Source organism: Betta splendens, chromosome 16 (genome assembly GCF_900634795.4).
Source record: "Betta splendens chromosome 16, fBetSpl5.4, whole genome shotgun sequence".
In the NCBI taxonomy this organism is placed as follows: Eukaryota; Metazoa; Chordata; class Actinopteri; order Anabantiformes; family Osphronemidae; genus Betta; species Betta splendens.
This window is the reverse complement of record NC_040896.2, coordinates 7195871-7210335: the sequence shown is the minus strand read 5'-3', so window position 1 is coordinate 7210335 and position 14465 is coordinate 7195871. Positions and strand designations below refer to the sequence as shown.

Here is a 14465-nt window from a genome sequence, read left to right as displayed (position 1 = left end):
TGGCAGTTAAGCCGCTGAAGCCTCTGACGGAGGAGCACAGACCCACGATGAGTTGTGCTGACAGGTCAAGTCGCAGTGTTCTGATGGGCCTCAGTCCCAGTTCCCACCTGGTGGTTGGTGTGGTTCCAGTCCTACAAGCTGTGACGGATTCATGGAAGAGCTGTGGTTTCAAATGGTTCGGCTCATCTGCTCTGACTGTCACAGGACCACGATCCCACGTTACCAATAAGTTTCTGTTTTCTCTTCCTCATTTTAAATATCAACAACACAATCATCTGATCACATGATACAAAATTACACCCAGTCGGTGTATTTTAATTGTGTTGAATTATTTTTCACCAAGTAACACAGGTGAGACTCTGATTTACTCATAGGGCTTTTATTTATTTTTCTGGCAGCAGATCCACATGTACACATGAAGTCACAACTGCAGGTATATTTGAATCTGAGAAAAACAGGAGGACACGAGCAGAGCGGCGGTCCGTTCGTTAGTGCAGGTACGTTTGGGTCGAGTGGCTCCAAGCAGAGACGGCGCATACTTCTCTCCGGAGCAGACCAGCATGCAGTTAATCTGTTCATTCAACCCAGCTGTATGAAAGGCAGTAAACATGGAGAGTGGCAGTGATCAGCTGCCCTCTAGTGTTCACCAGCAGCCGCGGCTCCTGCTTCTGGATCAGCTCGGCGCTGGGCTTTGCTTCCTACTGGCTTCACTCTGCGAGGCACTGGACAGGTTTGGTCGTATTTTTACCGATGGCAGTGAGTTTCTAGCAACTTGCTAAGCCCTTAAGTTCCTACTAAGACATGTGCGTGGGATCAGTGGAAAAGCTTCCACAGTAGATAAGTGAACGTGACTTTCACTTCATGTCACACGTGCCGGTAAACCTTTTCTCTCTGGCTTTGGGTGGAACAGAAATTGGCTGGAAGTCACAAGTTGGTGTCAGATGCAGTAAATTCCATCACAGCACATAAAGAAAACCTAAATGTTTGGATAGTTCGGGTGTCCAGCTGTGCCAGAGGAACTGAAACTGGCCAGTGGAGAACGGCGTTCACAAAACAAATCTGCATTTTCATAACTGATAAGTGACGTGAGCTCACATGGGTTCACACAACTTTAAAAACACTTCAAATTTACCCGAAATGCACATAACACTTGTGGTGACTAAAACCCCTGAACGTTTGAGGTTTTCATGAAACCTCCAGTGAGGGACTGACGTGTGCGATCATCTCCTACTGACAGCGGTGAGTCACTGGTCCCACCTCACCTTCTCACCTCCGCTCCACTAAACTCTGAGCCGATCATTCAGATGTGTGAAGCAAACAGACCGAAGCTGTGGAGGTTCTGTCGGTTTGACCGCAAATGTTCTGATAAAAACAAAAACCGACGTTTAGCCACATCTTGTGCTGACGTTAGTGGTCAAATGTAGTCGAATCCTTTGCATTAAGCTTGTTTACCCACAGCTTCATCAAACCACACAGGAAACACTGACACTAACAAATGCCGGCACACGTTGGAAGCCCAACATGTTGAAAGGTCAGTCAGTCATCGGTTGCTTTGTAAAAGTCGTAAGCATGCAAACATGGGGTAAAAGGCCTTTAACATACTGTATCTACAGACGGTTACGATTATCTGAGCATACTTATACTCTATGTACATGACAGCCTCCGCGTGTCCCTGAACCACCACCCGCCGCTGAGGCCTCGTCCTCCTTCCACAGAGACCCACTCAAAGCTTTGTGTGAACATCTTCCCTCTGTGGTTCAGTTGGTTCCGTCGTGTGGAGAAATGGGAGGTGAGTGACGATGGGAGCAGAGGACGTCGAGGGTGGATGTTGTGGAGGTTCCTCAGTAACGCCGTCTTGAACTCTTCCTTGACCTCCTGGAGGAAAAGAGTAATGGTTTGTGACGCACCCTTTAACATGGAGCCTCCAGATCACAGATGACAGAAGAAGGAGACAACAACGGGCCTGATGTGTGAGATGAACGAGTGAATGTGAAGCGTAGCCGAGCACAGACCTACCAGAGCTACTCAGCCACTTGAACACCTGCACAATTGTCTTTACTTTCCGAGGCTATAGCTAAATACTCCGCCCTGAGGAAGAGAGAGTGGCAGAAAGAAGAAAGAGAGTCAAGATTAAGACAGAAAAAGGAAGCTTTGCTATTTTGAAATGAGCAGATTGAAGCAGCTTGAGGCTCAGCTTTCCAAACGCAGCAGGAGGGAGAAACAGGGTGAAAGCGGAAGGTGGGAAATCAGGACATTTGGACGGATCAGCGGGATCTGGCGCCGACGGCGGAGACGCTGCTCAGGAGGGAGGTGCTACTCACGCGCTCTCCCTCAGGGCCTCCTCCCCCGCCGCTGAGATCTTCCTGTAGCAGTAAATCATCTCAACCACCAGCCACAACTGCAGCCCGATGATGGAGACGTACATCATCACCTCCGAGAAGATGGACGCCATCCCCCTGGTGTCTGAGACACGGAGGGACAGCAGATGAAGCGAAACCCATCAAGGCTGCAAAGGCTGCACATCATTGGGATATAAGTCATGTGCTGGTGCCATTACTCATACAGTTAACCTACAGACGCTCACAGGTGAATGTGTGTGAGCGGCTCGAGAATTGGGCCCTGAGGAACAACGATCAGCATCAAGCTACTGTGATGAAGTGTGACGTAAAGCCTCCGCTCTGCTTACGTCGCGCCACCACGTTCATGCTGAAGGTCTTGTTGGTCTCCGTGTTGTACTCGTAGTTGCGGTACTTCAGCGTGCGGCTGAAGATGCACCTGTAGGTGCCCGTGTCGTTGAAGGTCACGTTGAGGATGTAGATGGAGCCGTCCTGCAGGTCCTTGGTGTGTTTGCTGCCGCGCCAGTCCAGGCGGCCCTCGAACCGCGGGTCGATGATCAGCTTCTCCTCGTTTTCATAGCTGTACAGCTGGAAGAGAGTGTGAATGAACGCGGTTGGATCGAGCGGTTGTGTGTGGATGCGCTCACGCTCAGCGATCGAGCGGCATCAGCGCGACCTGCTCACTTCCTGCTCACTTTAGCGGCTGTACATTCTAAATGGCAGCTAATGGAGCTCCTCCCGCGGCACCGCAGCTAATGCGCGCGCTGTAATAGCCTCTGTGCTGTTCCTGGTGGGGACTCCTAATGTGGACAAAGCGCCGTCGTCCAGCCGACTCCAAGGGAGAAGTGTCATAAAAGATTCAACACCGCTCTCGCTGGTGATGAACACACTGCAGGCTTTGACTGCATAGACGTGATGCATGTGTTCACATTCTGAAAACACCGTAGTTACATACACTACCGGTCAAAGGTTTGGGGTCACCCAGACAATTTTGTGTTTTCCATTAATAGGTCACACTTTTGTTTACCAGCATGAGTTGTAAAATGAATGGAAAATATAGTCTCATTGAAAAGGTTAAAAATAACGATTTGTATTTGAAATCATTTTTTTTAATCCTCAAGCTTTGCTCTCGTCAAAGAAGCCTCCATTTGCAGCAATCACAGCATTGCAGACCTTTGGCATCTGGATGTTAAATTGTTGAGGCAATCTGATAATCTGGGCCTTTTGACGCAATGAGCAGACACATTGTACCATTACTACACTGCAGTGACAGTTGCTGGAAATGGCCCTCTACACACAGTAAATATTGCAGCAAAATCAGACATTTGCAGCTAGAACAGTCATTTACCACATTAGTGATGTAAACAGTGTATTTCTCTGACCCCAAACCTTTGCACGGTAGTGTACACAATGAAAATAATATCCTGCTCCGTCGAGGGCCATTTTGCCTCCTTGCATTTGAACCCACACATTTCCGTGTTGGCGTTCGTAGCTGAACGAACGCCCGCCTCGTCTCCAGATCAACTACTCACCGGCTGGAACTCTGTGTCGTCCGACGCCTTGAAGTGCCATTCGACCTTGGCCTCGGCCTCCACCTCGCCCCTCATCTTGCAGGAGATGCAGCCCAGCTTGAAGCCCTGATTGGCCACGGCCTCGGTGTCCGAGTCCACCTCCACGCAGGCTCCGCGGCAGAGCGACGCTGGGGAGGACGAGCGCCGTTAGCAGCCGGCCGGCGCCATGCGTTACTGCTCGCTGTCTAGTAGCGGGTCGGGTTCAGAGGGAGGAGCCATCCTTCTCTCATGTGAGAAGGTGGACTCACGGCGGCTCTGGGTTCCACGCTCTCATACTTGCAGGCAAACTGTCTGTACCTCTTTCCCAGCTAACGCTGTCACATGCTTGCTCCCAAGGCTTCTGCATGCGTGTTTTTTTGTTGGCATAGCTGTTTTATTTCCTCTCATCAGATCAGCTGATTCGTTGACTTTGTCTTTTGGCAGCTTTAGTGCTAATTTAATGACGTTAGTGATGTGTGAGGGGAAATAAAGAGGTCACAGCCATAGTAACCATTGCATTCTATCAACTGGCCTCTGAGCTACAGTCATATATAGAAGTGAGTCTATATATGCCATGGTCATCATACTTTTCATCGGGCCGGGAGTTACACACCTGTAACTCCAAATGTTTCTTTCTCACACTGCACCTTGCAGTTTCCACTGAGGACTCAGCTTCGCTCTCAACCAACCTAACTTTGACCTCTGGGGAAGCTTTCCATTCAAACCAGGAGATGAGGGAGAGGACAGGAGACACAACGCTGGTCAGATTAAGTCTAATCATCATCATCATTAGCAGTTTCCTTAGCATCCATGTGGCCTAATGCACAGGAAGCTCGGCTACCGCTGCAACGAAGTCACAGCTTTCAACGCGTCACACAGAGAAACGCCGCCACGCTGCAGAGAAATATGGGAGGCAGGGATGAATGAAGAGGAGGGGGAGAGAAGGTTACACAGGGTTCAGTAGGAACAGAAGCATAGGGGACGGCAAGCAGGAGGAGGACGCCTAATGCTGCTGATGCACTGCAGGGAGAGAAGATCAGAAGGGAAGTTAGGAACAAAGACAGGAAGCAGGAGAACAGTTCTCACAGTATTTGACAGATAAAAGCATGCGGCAGCGAAGAACAGAACCGCCCAGCTGGACCGATCACGCCTGAACCCGGGCCCAGGCTGCCGTTTGAACACACCACCGACATGTACAGTAGCAACGCAACCGTTCTTGAAGATCAGGGTGGCGGATTTTCAGGTTCTGGACCGACAACAACACAGGCCTGAGGCAGCGGCATCTGCAGCTCCTCCGCTTCTGCGGTGAAGCCGCAAGTGAGCAGAACATTAGAACGAGCTTTGTCTCACAGTGGTCTTTTCTTTATGGGCTCTAATTGCCTCTCTGGCCTGAACACCAGCTAATCCCTGGCTGCCAATAGAGGTCGATGAAAGTCATTCATCACATCGCGTCCCTGTAATTATCACAGAATCACCTCATAGACGCCGTGACTCAGGCCTGGGAGCTTTTACAGACACGGAGCACGACAGGAGGGGATGTGACACACAACACACAGCAGACACAGCAGACATCAAAGCCAGGCCGCAGCTGCAGGGAGGCGGTGACACAGCGGGAGGCCGGGATGTGCAGGATGCGGCTGATGCAGCAGCTTCAGGAGGCAGCGAAGGGACAGCGAGACAGAGCGAGGCGGACGTGCGAGGAGCGCAGCCGGCACACGGCTGCAGCAGCAGGACGCACGCAGGGCCGGAGCAAAGCCGTTGCATAAGGCCTGGACTGAAGTTCAGGATTATGCAACGGATATTCCAGAATGGCAGATTAAGAGTTTTTTCCCTGACGGGCGCCGGCCGGTTAATCCCTCATATCAGTGTCTGTACACCCCTGAGGCCTACAAGCACAAATAGTGATTTATAGCTTTAGTTGCACAAAAGACCATCACGCTCCGGGGTTAGCTTAGCGAGTCGCCGGGCGCTGAAGAAAAGACTAAAAGGATCAAGGTTATTCGCTGAGTTGGCCTTAAAGAGAGAGAGACATGACAATTGGATGAGCAACAGTAGAGAGAGAGAGAGGACGACATCTGCTTCTACGGCTGCTCACCACACACACACACACACACGCACGCACGCACGCACGCACGCACGCACGCACGCACGCACGCACGCACGCACGCACGCACGCACGCACGCACACACACACACACACACACACACACACAGCCAGGCGCCCATGATCAGGTCAGAGTCCGTCCAGACCACCATTATTAATGGTAGTGTTTTGGGCTCTTGCTTTAGTTGATGCACTGATCTTCAGTCTTCAAACACAGCACTGATCAGCTCTTATCAGCTCAGAAGTCGACTGAGCGTGTTTGTGCTCCCAGCTGACGCTATCTGATGGCGGTCGGCTCTCTTTGGGGGCTGTTTGGCCTCTGTCGGCTCCGGGGGGGTCTCTCCCTGCGTGGGCCTGAGCTGAATGCACCACGCCTCGGTGGGTGCGGACGTGCGGCGGTGCAGCACTGAGGCTGCTAAAGCGTCAGTGCTGCACTTATGTGATGGAGATAATTAATTGATGCCGTCTTCCTATTGGTCGGTCTGTCTCCAGGATGGCGGCTCCCTCTGCTTCTGTCTTTGCACACGTCCGTCTCACCAACGTGAGCAGGACATCTCACTGTTGTTGAAATGAAAGAAGCCTCAGACAGAAACTGATTTAAGCTGTTTGTCAGGATCACGTCTGCAGATCTCAGAGCTGCTACGTGGAGCCATCACTCTTCACAGACTTGTACATAAACGCGTGTTTACAAAGAATGAGGATGTAGAAGCTTTGTACAGGTCAGCGCTGCAGAGCTGCCGCAGCGCTTAGCTTGAGTGGCTGTAATACGTTTATATTCTAGGGCCATAATGTTATTTCCAGTCTGTGCAGGAGCGATGGAACGGACGGTCACTGACTGAACGCTTTCATCTTCTCCACTCGTCAGCATTTTGAACATCTGGAGCATCTCAGGTTGAATGTAGTTTTTTTTTACTTTTGCAGAAAAGCAGAAATACTAAGTAATTTACTGAATTTCATCTTTTGCTTTTTAGCACAAACGCTCATTTAGAGGATGAGCACATGTTGCTTCTCTTATCAGTCCCTGATTTTCAGGGATTTCCATCTAATTTCCTGTCTGGTCTCATCTCGTCTCCCTGTCCAGCTCCAGATGTGCTCCCTCGTGTCCGTCCTTAACTGACCCTCCGTCCCTGTCTGTCCACGCTGTTGTGTAACCTTCCTGCTTTCTGCCAAGCTTCGCTCCTGCTTCTCGGCTGTGCGTCCACTGCTGTTTGTTCAGAGGAGAATCAACCCTGACACGGCTGCTGCGTTTTTGACATATTGTTGTGCATCACAGCTGCAGGACAAAGAGCAGTCAGAGGTAAACGCTCAGTAAATCTCTCATTTGATGCAGCGTTTCCTTTTAAAGCTCAAATGTAAATCCCTGCGCTTTAAGTAAGATTATCTGTGACGAACAAACCAGCCTAAAAAAATGATTTTGTTATGTAATTAAAGGATGGATTCTCACAAATCAACTGTATTTCTGTGGAATTGTTGTGCACTTGTAGTTGAGGGGGAGGAACCACTGAACCTGTGGTTCATACAAAACATGCACAACTTCCATCATTAGTAACAGATTCTCCTAGAAGACTTAAAACTTGTGAGCTCGCAGAGAGAGAGTGTGTGTGTGTGCGTGTGTGTGTGTGTGTGTGTGTGTGTGTGTGTGTGTGTGTGTGTGCGTGTGCGTGTGCGTGTGTCTGTGCATGTGACACATCCCAGCTAGTGAGTTACCCAACACTGTGACGAAGCCACACACAGCGACTCACACACGCAGACGTCAGACAGCACGGTGACACGGGGGGGTGGGGGTGAGTGGGTGTGTGTGTGTGTGTGTGAGTGGGGGGGGGTATGGTGGGTCTGGATGCATGCCGAGGCGGCGCCATCACCATCCACGGCAACACAACCACCGGCCACTCACCTTGAAGCACCAGCAGGGCCAGCGGCAGCAGCAGCAGCGGCGGTGGGGACCTCCTGGCAGGAGACAGAAGAGTGCTGGCACCTCTCGGTGCCATCACAACGCACAACAGACACAGACACACAACAGACACAGACACAGACACACACAGACACAGACACACACTCCTGAACAGACAGAGGCCAGCCAGGCGTCCTAGCTGGGACGGAGCAGTCCTTCCTGATGCTGTGGGACTGGGGTGTGGTCCCGTCCAGGAGGTCTCCTCTTCCTCCTCTTCCTCCTCTTCCTCCTCTTCCTCCCCTCCTCTTCGTCTTTCTGTTTCTTCCTGCTGCTCTTAGCTTCGTAATCACCTACAAAGCGACGGCAGCCTCGCGGACGCCGCTCTGCCTCGTTCCGTCACCTCCCACTCTGTGAGAACTGGAGACTCTGTCCCGCGCTTCAGTGTGTGACTTTCCAGAGGGAGGAAACACTCTGAGCCTCAGGTTTCAGCCTCCTGTTGCTCCAAAAGGGCCTTTGTTCAACTATTTATACTCGCCGTGTGCCCGGCCCTCCACAATGGGGAACGATCCTGATTGTCCCCTCAATGAATGGCAGATAATGACCTGCTCTAATCTGAAGCTGCGGACGCAGATGGAGCCTGATCGCACAAATCTTTGAAATGTCAGAATGTCGCATGCATGAATGTTTTCATTCTACATTTAGCTCCACTCTGACCTTTCCTGCAGACATGACCTGAGCTCCAACACTGGCTCTAAGCTTGACTCGAATGTGTCTCTGACTCCTTGGCTGTGACAGCAGTTCTCATTTCCCTGTACTGCTCCCACTGCCCGCTGCCTTTCACACTGACTGCACATTCGCATCTCTGGGTAAACTCTGCTCTTTGTTTAGCTGCTGTTTGCACGTGGCGCTCCCACGCGTGACGGGACCAGCGCAGGTGGTCACCATGAACCCAGACAAGGCACCCTGCGCCAATTTAAACCTGTGCGCGCCTCGTGTGCGCCTAAAACTGGGGTAACAAGTAGGAAACTTCACCCAACTAATGTTCCAATCTGCAAATTCGCTGGTGAAACGTCAGCGCACCCTCCTCCGTTCGTCCCCGTCCACGCACCACGGCCGAGCGCTGCGTCTGTGCGTCCGTTTACCTTCCACCTCGATCCAAAACAAACCCTGCGCCGTTTCTCGCTCGTGTCCTGCGTCTCGTCCCGTTGACCGGTCCTGCGGTCAGACGCACCAGCCCCTCTGCCCGCGGAGATTTTAGGAGCACGACACAAAAACAACAAGAATAATTTTAAAAAATCTCTTCATTTATCGCCTTCAAGAAAATCGGCGCTGTGTAAAAATTGCCCTTTGTGAGATGCGGAGCGTGTCCAGATCCGACACGAACACACAGACGCGCACACAAATCAGGCAGCTCCACATATTACGTGGCGCGTCCGTGGAAGGATGCCGCGCTAATCAGCGTCTGGGGTGGGTACAGGCTGGGGAGGAGGTGCGGAGGGTGTGATGCATTGCAGCAGAGGGATGGTGAAGGAGGAGGAGGAGGAGGGAGAGGTACGGAGCCGTTGTTATGGCAACAGTGATTTCATGTGATGTTTGCAACCCTTCCAGAACCCCCCACGTGCTGGCAAAGGGAACCTGAGGCCTTAAAAACAAAATATCATCTAATGAGAATGACAAAATGGTAAAACACAGCACACAGTAAAGCAACATAAGGGATGAAATGCAAGATGTGAGCGTCAAGCCATAAAGAGAAGGTTTGTTTTCCAGTGAGATCTGGAGCTGGACAGAATCAGCTTCTGTTCTTCTGATTTGACAAGCATCCTGTAGTAAACTGGAGGATTCACTTATTAATACAATGCATGGTTTAATTGTGATTCATCTGGCGAGTGCTTGTAGGCTTCTTGACTGTTTGTCCTCAGATGAGGCTCAACCATAACACTAGCAACCGGTTGCGTTGCACTGTGCAGAGATGCCTCACATCAGCCCAGCGAGTCAGTTTGGCCAGTGTTAGTGCACAGATCACTGTCCTCCTCTGAGTGTGTGAACCGACATGGAAACACATGAAGAATGAACCAATGAGTAAACGCTTCACAAGAATCAACAAATCTTCACACATTCAGATTTAAAGGCTTTGACTGTTGCTGTTTCACTGACCTCTTTTTTATGGAAAAAAAGACAAATGTTTAATAATATTTCAACCTTTATTCAGGTATTGCAACAAAAACAGTAATTTAGTTATTTCACAGGTGGTCTAAGTCCAACATCAGTGCCTTGTCCCCCAGGAAACACTGCCCTGATCCACAAGAGCAGGGAAAATGGGATGACAACTTGGACTCTTCACCCTAGAGGTCCCCAGCACCAGCTGACAGGACTTCTAGACTAGATACCTGCAGCGACTTGAGATACACACAGATATAGTACTGTCAAATTATTTTTTTATTTATTATTTTTTTAATTAATTATTTATTAGCACTTGATATATCATACAACTTACTAAAAGCAATTAAAAATATATTAGGTCAATATGTATTTAGAACCAAAGCTATGTTTGTAAACCAGAGTTCCCAGGTACGTTATGCAATGATTAATCTGTAAATAGTAAAATGTTCTAAAATTGGTTATTAAATTCTGAGATACTGATTTATTCCATGCATGTGTAATTGTCCATAGTTGTCTGCTAAACTCTATATTAAATGCGTTCTGTACTAATCACACATTCAAACATACTGGCTCCAGTCCTGGATCATCAACCATACATGACAGTAGGTTTGGCAACTGTTCCGGCGTCTTGAGGTAAGATTTATCTAAATTTAAATTTCAAATTAATCAAAGTATTAAAGACATGCAATATCTTGACAGCAACAGTTGCTGTCACACCATGCCGTTCCCACATTGGCACTTAATTAAAGAAAAATGCGGCAAAATATAAGCTGCAGCTGAATGTCCCAATATGGAGAAATTATTTTGACACAGCAGCAGAACGAGAAAGGAAAAAAACATGTAAAATGAGTTTATATTAGTTTATCGAGCTATGCTCCCAAACAGGCTGTAGTCGTGTTATGAATATTCTGTTGTATTAATTCTGGCTGCATATTGGCAACCATTGCTATTAATGTTAGCAGCCGCTAATCAAGTTGTGTATTATATAAATCAATAAAGTGAATGAAATGTGAAATTGCCATTGAGACAAACCTTGTGACAGTCAAAGTGTAACCACTTCAACAGCCTCACATTCAACTTCAGAGTCAGATTTTGGATCAAACATATGGTTGAACTCCACTATGAGAACAAGTTAGCCAGTTTCGCTGTTACAATGGATTCAGTGACCGTGACTTTTGATCCCCGCCGGATCACGGCTATGCGCTTCCTCAAAGGGGTGTGGCCTTCAACTTTGCTTGCGACACAGCCTTAAAACAGAGCGTTGTGTATGAGAGCTTAAAACGCACGTTTCAGACGGGCCGTGTGGGCGCTCGATAGAGCTTTTTGGCATGAAAAGTTACAGACGCCTTACTGAGACATCAAGGTTAAATTCTTTAGGATTATTCAACATGAAAAAGAGCATGTGCATGGACCTTTAATAGGAGCATTCATAATTTCAGGTGTTTTCCTCTGTGCTGGTTTTTCACTGGTTTGTTGCTGTTTCAGTTAATTCCTAAAACAAAACGTCTGTATACGTAATGTATTTGTGTCTTAATTCATCATATGTCACAAATGACAAACGATGATTTAATGAGGAACTGGATTAAGTGGAAACAATAAGCCAGAACATGATAAATAACAATGACAACACAGACGCCTTCATACGGGTCGAGAGTCTAGATTGGTTCTGTCATAGGTCAGAGGTTCAGGCTTTGCACAGCACCCGAGCCGTCAGAATCCCCAGCAGGAAGGTGATGGGCACCAGGAGGAGGCCGACGTACAGGAGCCACGGCTCCGGGGACACCACCACCACCCCTGAAATGGAAGCAGCCGTTAGCTCGGCTCCCAGCAGGAACCCACTCCCACTGGGAGGGAGGCGGACTCACCGGAGAGCATGGACGAGCACGTGGTGACGTTTTCCCCACCTCCACCCGGACCTGAGGCAAAAAGGGTGCGTTCCAGTATTATTATAAGGAGACGTCCAGCAGTTAATTAGGAGTCACCGTTCCAAAGTGGGGCTGATGTAACCAACACTTCGTCAACACAGACACACGACTACGTTGTTTAGAGCAACAGCTAATGCAGCTAACAGATAAAATGAAGCCCTTTTACTTCTAACATGAATAACAGCTGGACCATGTTTAACACAGCAGAGCGTCTTCAGGGAATTATTACCAGGCGGCTGATAGTGGAGGACACTCTTAGCCACCACCTCTTGGTTCACATGCAGCCAACACTCATATTTTCCAGCGCCTCTCAGAGAAACGCGCTCAGACAGCGTGACATTGGCCGAGCCGGCGCCGGGACCTCGAGCGGAGGCGACTGTGGGCAGCCTGCATCCGTTGTGAAGGACGGACAGGACGCATCCAGGTTTGTGTGAGACGTTCACTTCACACAGGAGGAGAGAGTGGTTGTGTTTGCTCAGGTTGAAGGTTAAGTTGTCTGAAAGGAGAGGCAGATTCAGTAACCTGGTGGGCATTTAACAGGCAAAACAAAATGTGTGTGAACTGATCAAATGAGGATGTAGAGCGACTGCAGATCAGTGGGTGAGTCATAAAGAAAAACATTTTGAACTGAAACTCAAAACACTCAGACAGCTTGCTTTTGTTTCCTTCTTTCTAGGTGATGGTGAAATCCAGATGGGATGTTTTTGAGTTACTAAGAAGTTCTACAGCGGCTGAGATGATGTAAATCAGTGCAAGCTGTTATTGCCATTGTTTCTTTACCGTACACTGTCAGCAGAGTTTCGTTTCCTTTCTTCCTGAAACTTCTCATTTTTTCTGGGTGGATGGAAAGTTTACACTGGTATTTGCCGGCGTCCGCCCACTGAACGTGTTTTAACAGTATGGACATGTTTGCAGACTGGGAGTTGTTGTCCAGGCGCTCGACGCGTCCCTTATAGCCCTCAGAAACCGGCCACAGTTTGGGACAGTCACGATGCGACAAGTGCTCCCAGTACAGAACTGGTGGGTGGCCCATTCTGACATGGGGAGAGGAGCGGAGCTGACAGGGCAGGACCACGTCGCGGCCCAGAGCGGCGCTGGCCGCGGGGGGCTGGTGGACGGTGAACAGGCAGTCGGTGCCTGACGGGAAAGAGAAAACGCACACGTGTCATTTCCAGCGTCCTGTCGGGTGGAACTCTCACACGCAACGACTTAAATACATCTTCATTTGTCTCGTTGCTGGTCAGTAAAACAAAAGGCAACAGCCCAACATTTGTTGTTGGTGCCAAAAAATAAAAAGATAAAGATGCACAGGTTGGATGCTGAGGTACAAACAGCAAGAAGACTCAGATAATACCCAGTAATGAATGAGCTGACGTGTGTTAAGGTCATTAATGTCAGCTGATGGTTGCACTCTGTACAATGAGGCACTGATGAGTTTGGGTTTTCGACCTCAGATACACATCAAAGCACATTTCCCACAAACAGCCTTTAACAGCCTACAAACAATTTAAATCAAACAAAACAAATTATTTCATGGATAAATGGAGCTTCGGAATTTCTGAAAATGTGACACTTCTTGTGATGTGTAGCAGTTGAGGTTTGTTGGTCTAGTAAACCACCGGAGCTGCTGCACACATTTAGAGCGTCTGACCACAGGAAACACGAGGCACACGTCTGTTCTAAAGACTACATTTCAAAATTAACCTAGCTTAGTTAATAAAATAGCTATAAAATCAAGACTTTCAACATTACTAACAGTGAATGACAGAAGAAAACACCAGGCGTTGCTTTAAATCATAAATGGCTACACAAATTCACCTGAGATCCTGAGGTGGAGGAAGATCCACAGCATCCACCCCCGTCTGATCTGAAATGCGCTCTGGACCTCACACAAAATCATCCTCACTCTGGTCCTGAGTCCTTTAACAAAGTGTGCGTCTTCTGCAGGAGCTGAAAGATGAAGCATGTGAGGCCACAGTGTTGTAGATCACGTCCCCCATCAGGGAGGAGTTAATTAAGTTTCCATCGCCAGTATTTGAGTTTTTTATGATTCACATTTAATATGCACCAGGACACTGTATCACAGGCTCTATCAGGATGATCAGGTTTGTTCAATAATAATAGATTTAAAATCTATTGTTATCTATTATTATCCATTATTATCTATATTATTATCTATATTATAATTTATCTATTAATTTAAAAAAAATGTAAATGTTCACTAACTTGCTTCTGGTGGATCTCAACTAAAACACCAGCTCACCCTCGGCCTTTTCGGCTTCTTCTGAGCTTCCTCATGAGGACACAGACTTATCGCTGATCAACAGTGTTTTGTGTTCGTCTTGGGCCTCCTGCACAATAAGACATCCAGATCTGATGACGTTATAGAGGAGTGATGTGCCTGAAGCTTGTGTAAGTGGAACATAAACGGAAACCACAGGTGTGCGCCCCTCTGTAGACTTTGCAGAGGTGCAAAGACCCTGTTCTGCAGCAGTATTT

General features: G+C 48.5%; 2 protein-coding genes across 3 annotated transcripts; both read right to left on the bottom strand.

The window, feature by feature from the left end:
- Positions 1–363: 363 nt before the first annotated feature.
- Positions 364–9358, bottom strand: scn1ba (sodium channel, voltage-gated, type I, beta a). The gene is made up of 6 exons (XM_029129416.3): positions 7885–9358; positions 3869–4035; positions 2687–2924; positions 2322–2463; positions 2017–2088; positions 364–1875 (listed from the first exon to the last, which is right to left on the bottom strand). The coding sequence occupies exons 1-5, from the start codon at positions 7976–7978 to the stop codon at positions 2022–2024; spliced, it is 708 nt and encodes a 235-aa protein (XP_028985249.1). The 5' UTR covers positions 7979–9358; the 3' UTR covers positions 364–1875; positions 2017–2021.
- Positions 9359–10299: 941 nt separating this feature from the next.
- On the bottom strand, positions 10300–14348 carry LOC114842790 (uncharacterized). 2 transcript variants are annotated; one of them, XM_029128660.3, is made up of 6 exons: positions 14230–14348; positions 13785–13916; positions 12747–13103; positions 12196–12462; positions 11907–11957; positions 10300–11835 (listed from the first exon to the last, which is right to left on the bottom strand). In XM_029128660.3, exons 2-6 carry the CDS (start codon positions 13864–13866, stop codon positions 11726–11728), a joined length of 867 nt encoding a protein of 288 aa, XP_028984493.1. In that variant the 5' UTR covers positions 13867–13916; positions 14230–14348; the 3' UTR covers positions 10300–11725. The 2 variants fall into 2 exon arrangements, with proteins under 2 accessions (XP_028984493.1, XP_028984494.1); XM_029128661.3 differs by having other exon boundaries at positions 14193–14313.
- Positions 14349–14465: the final 117 nt, after the last annotated feature.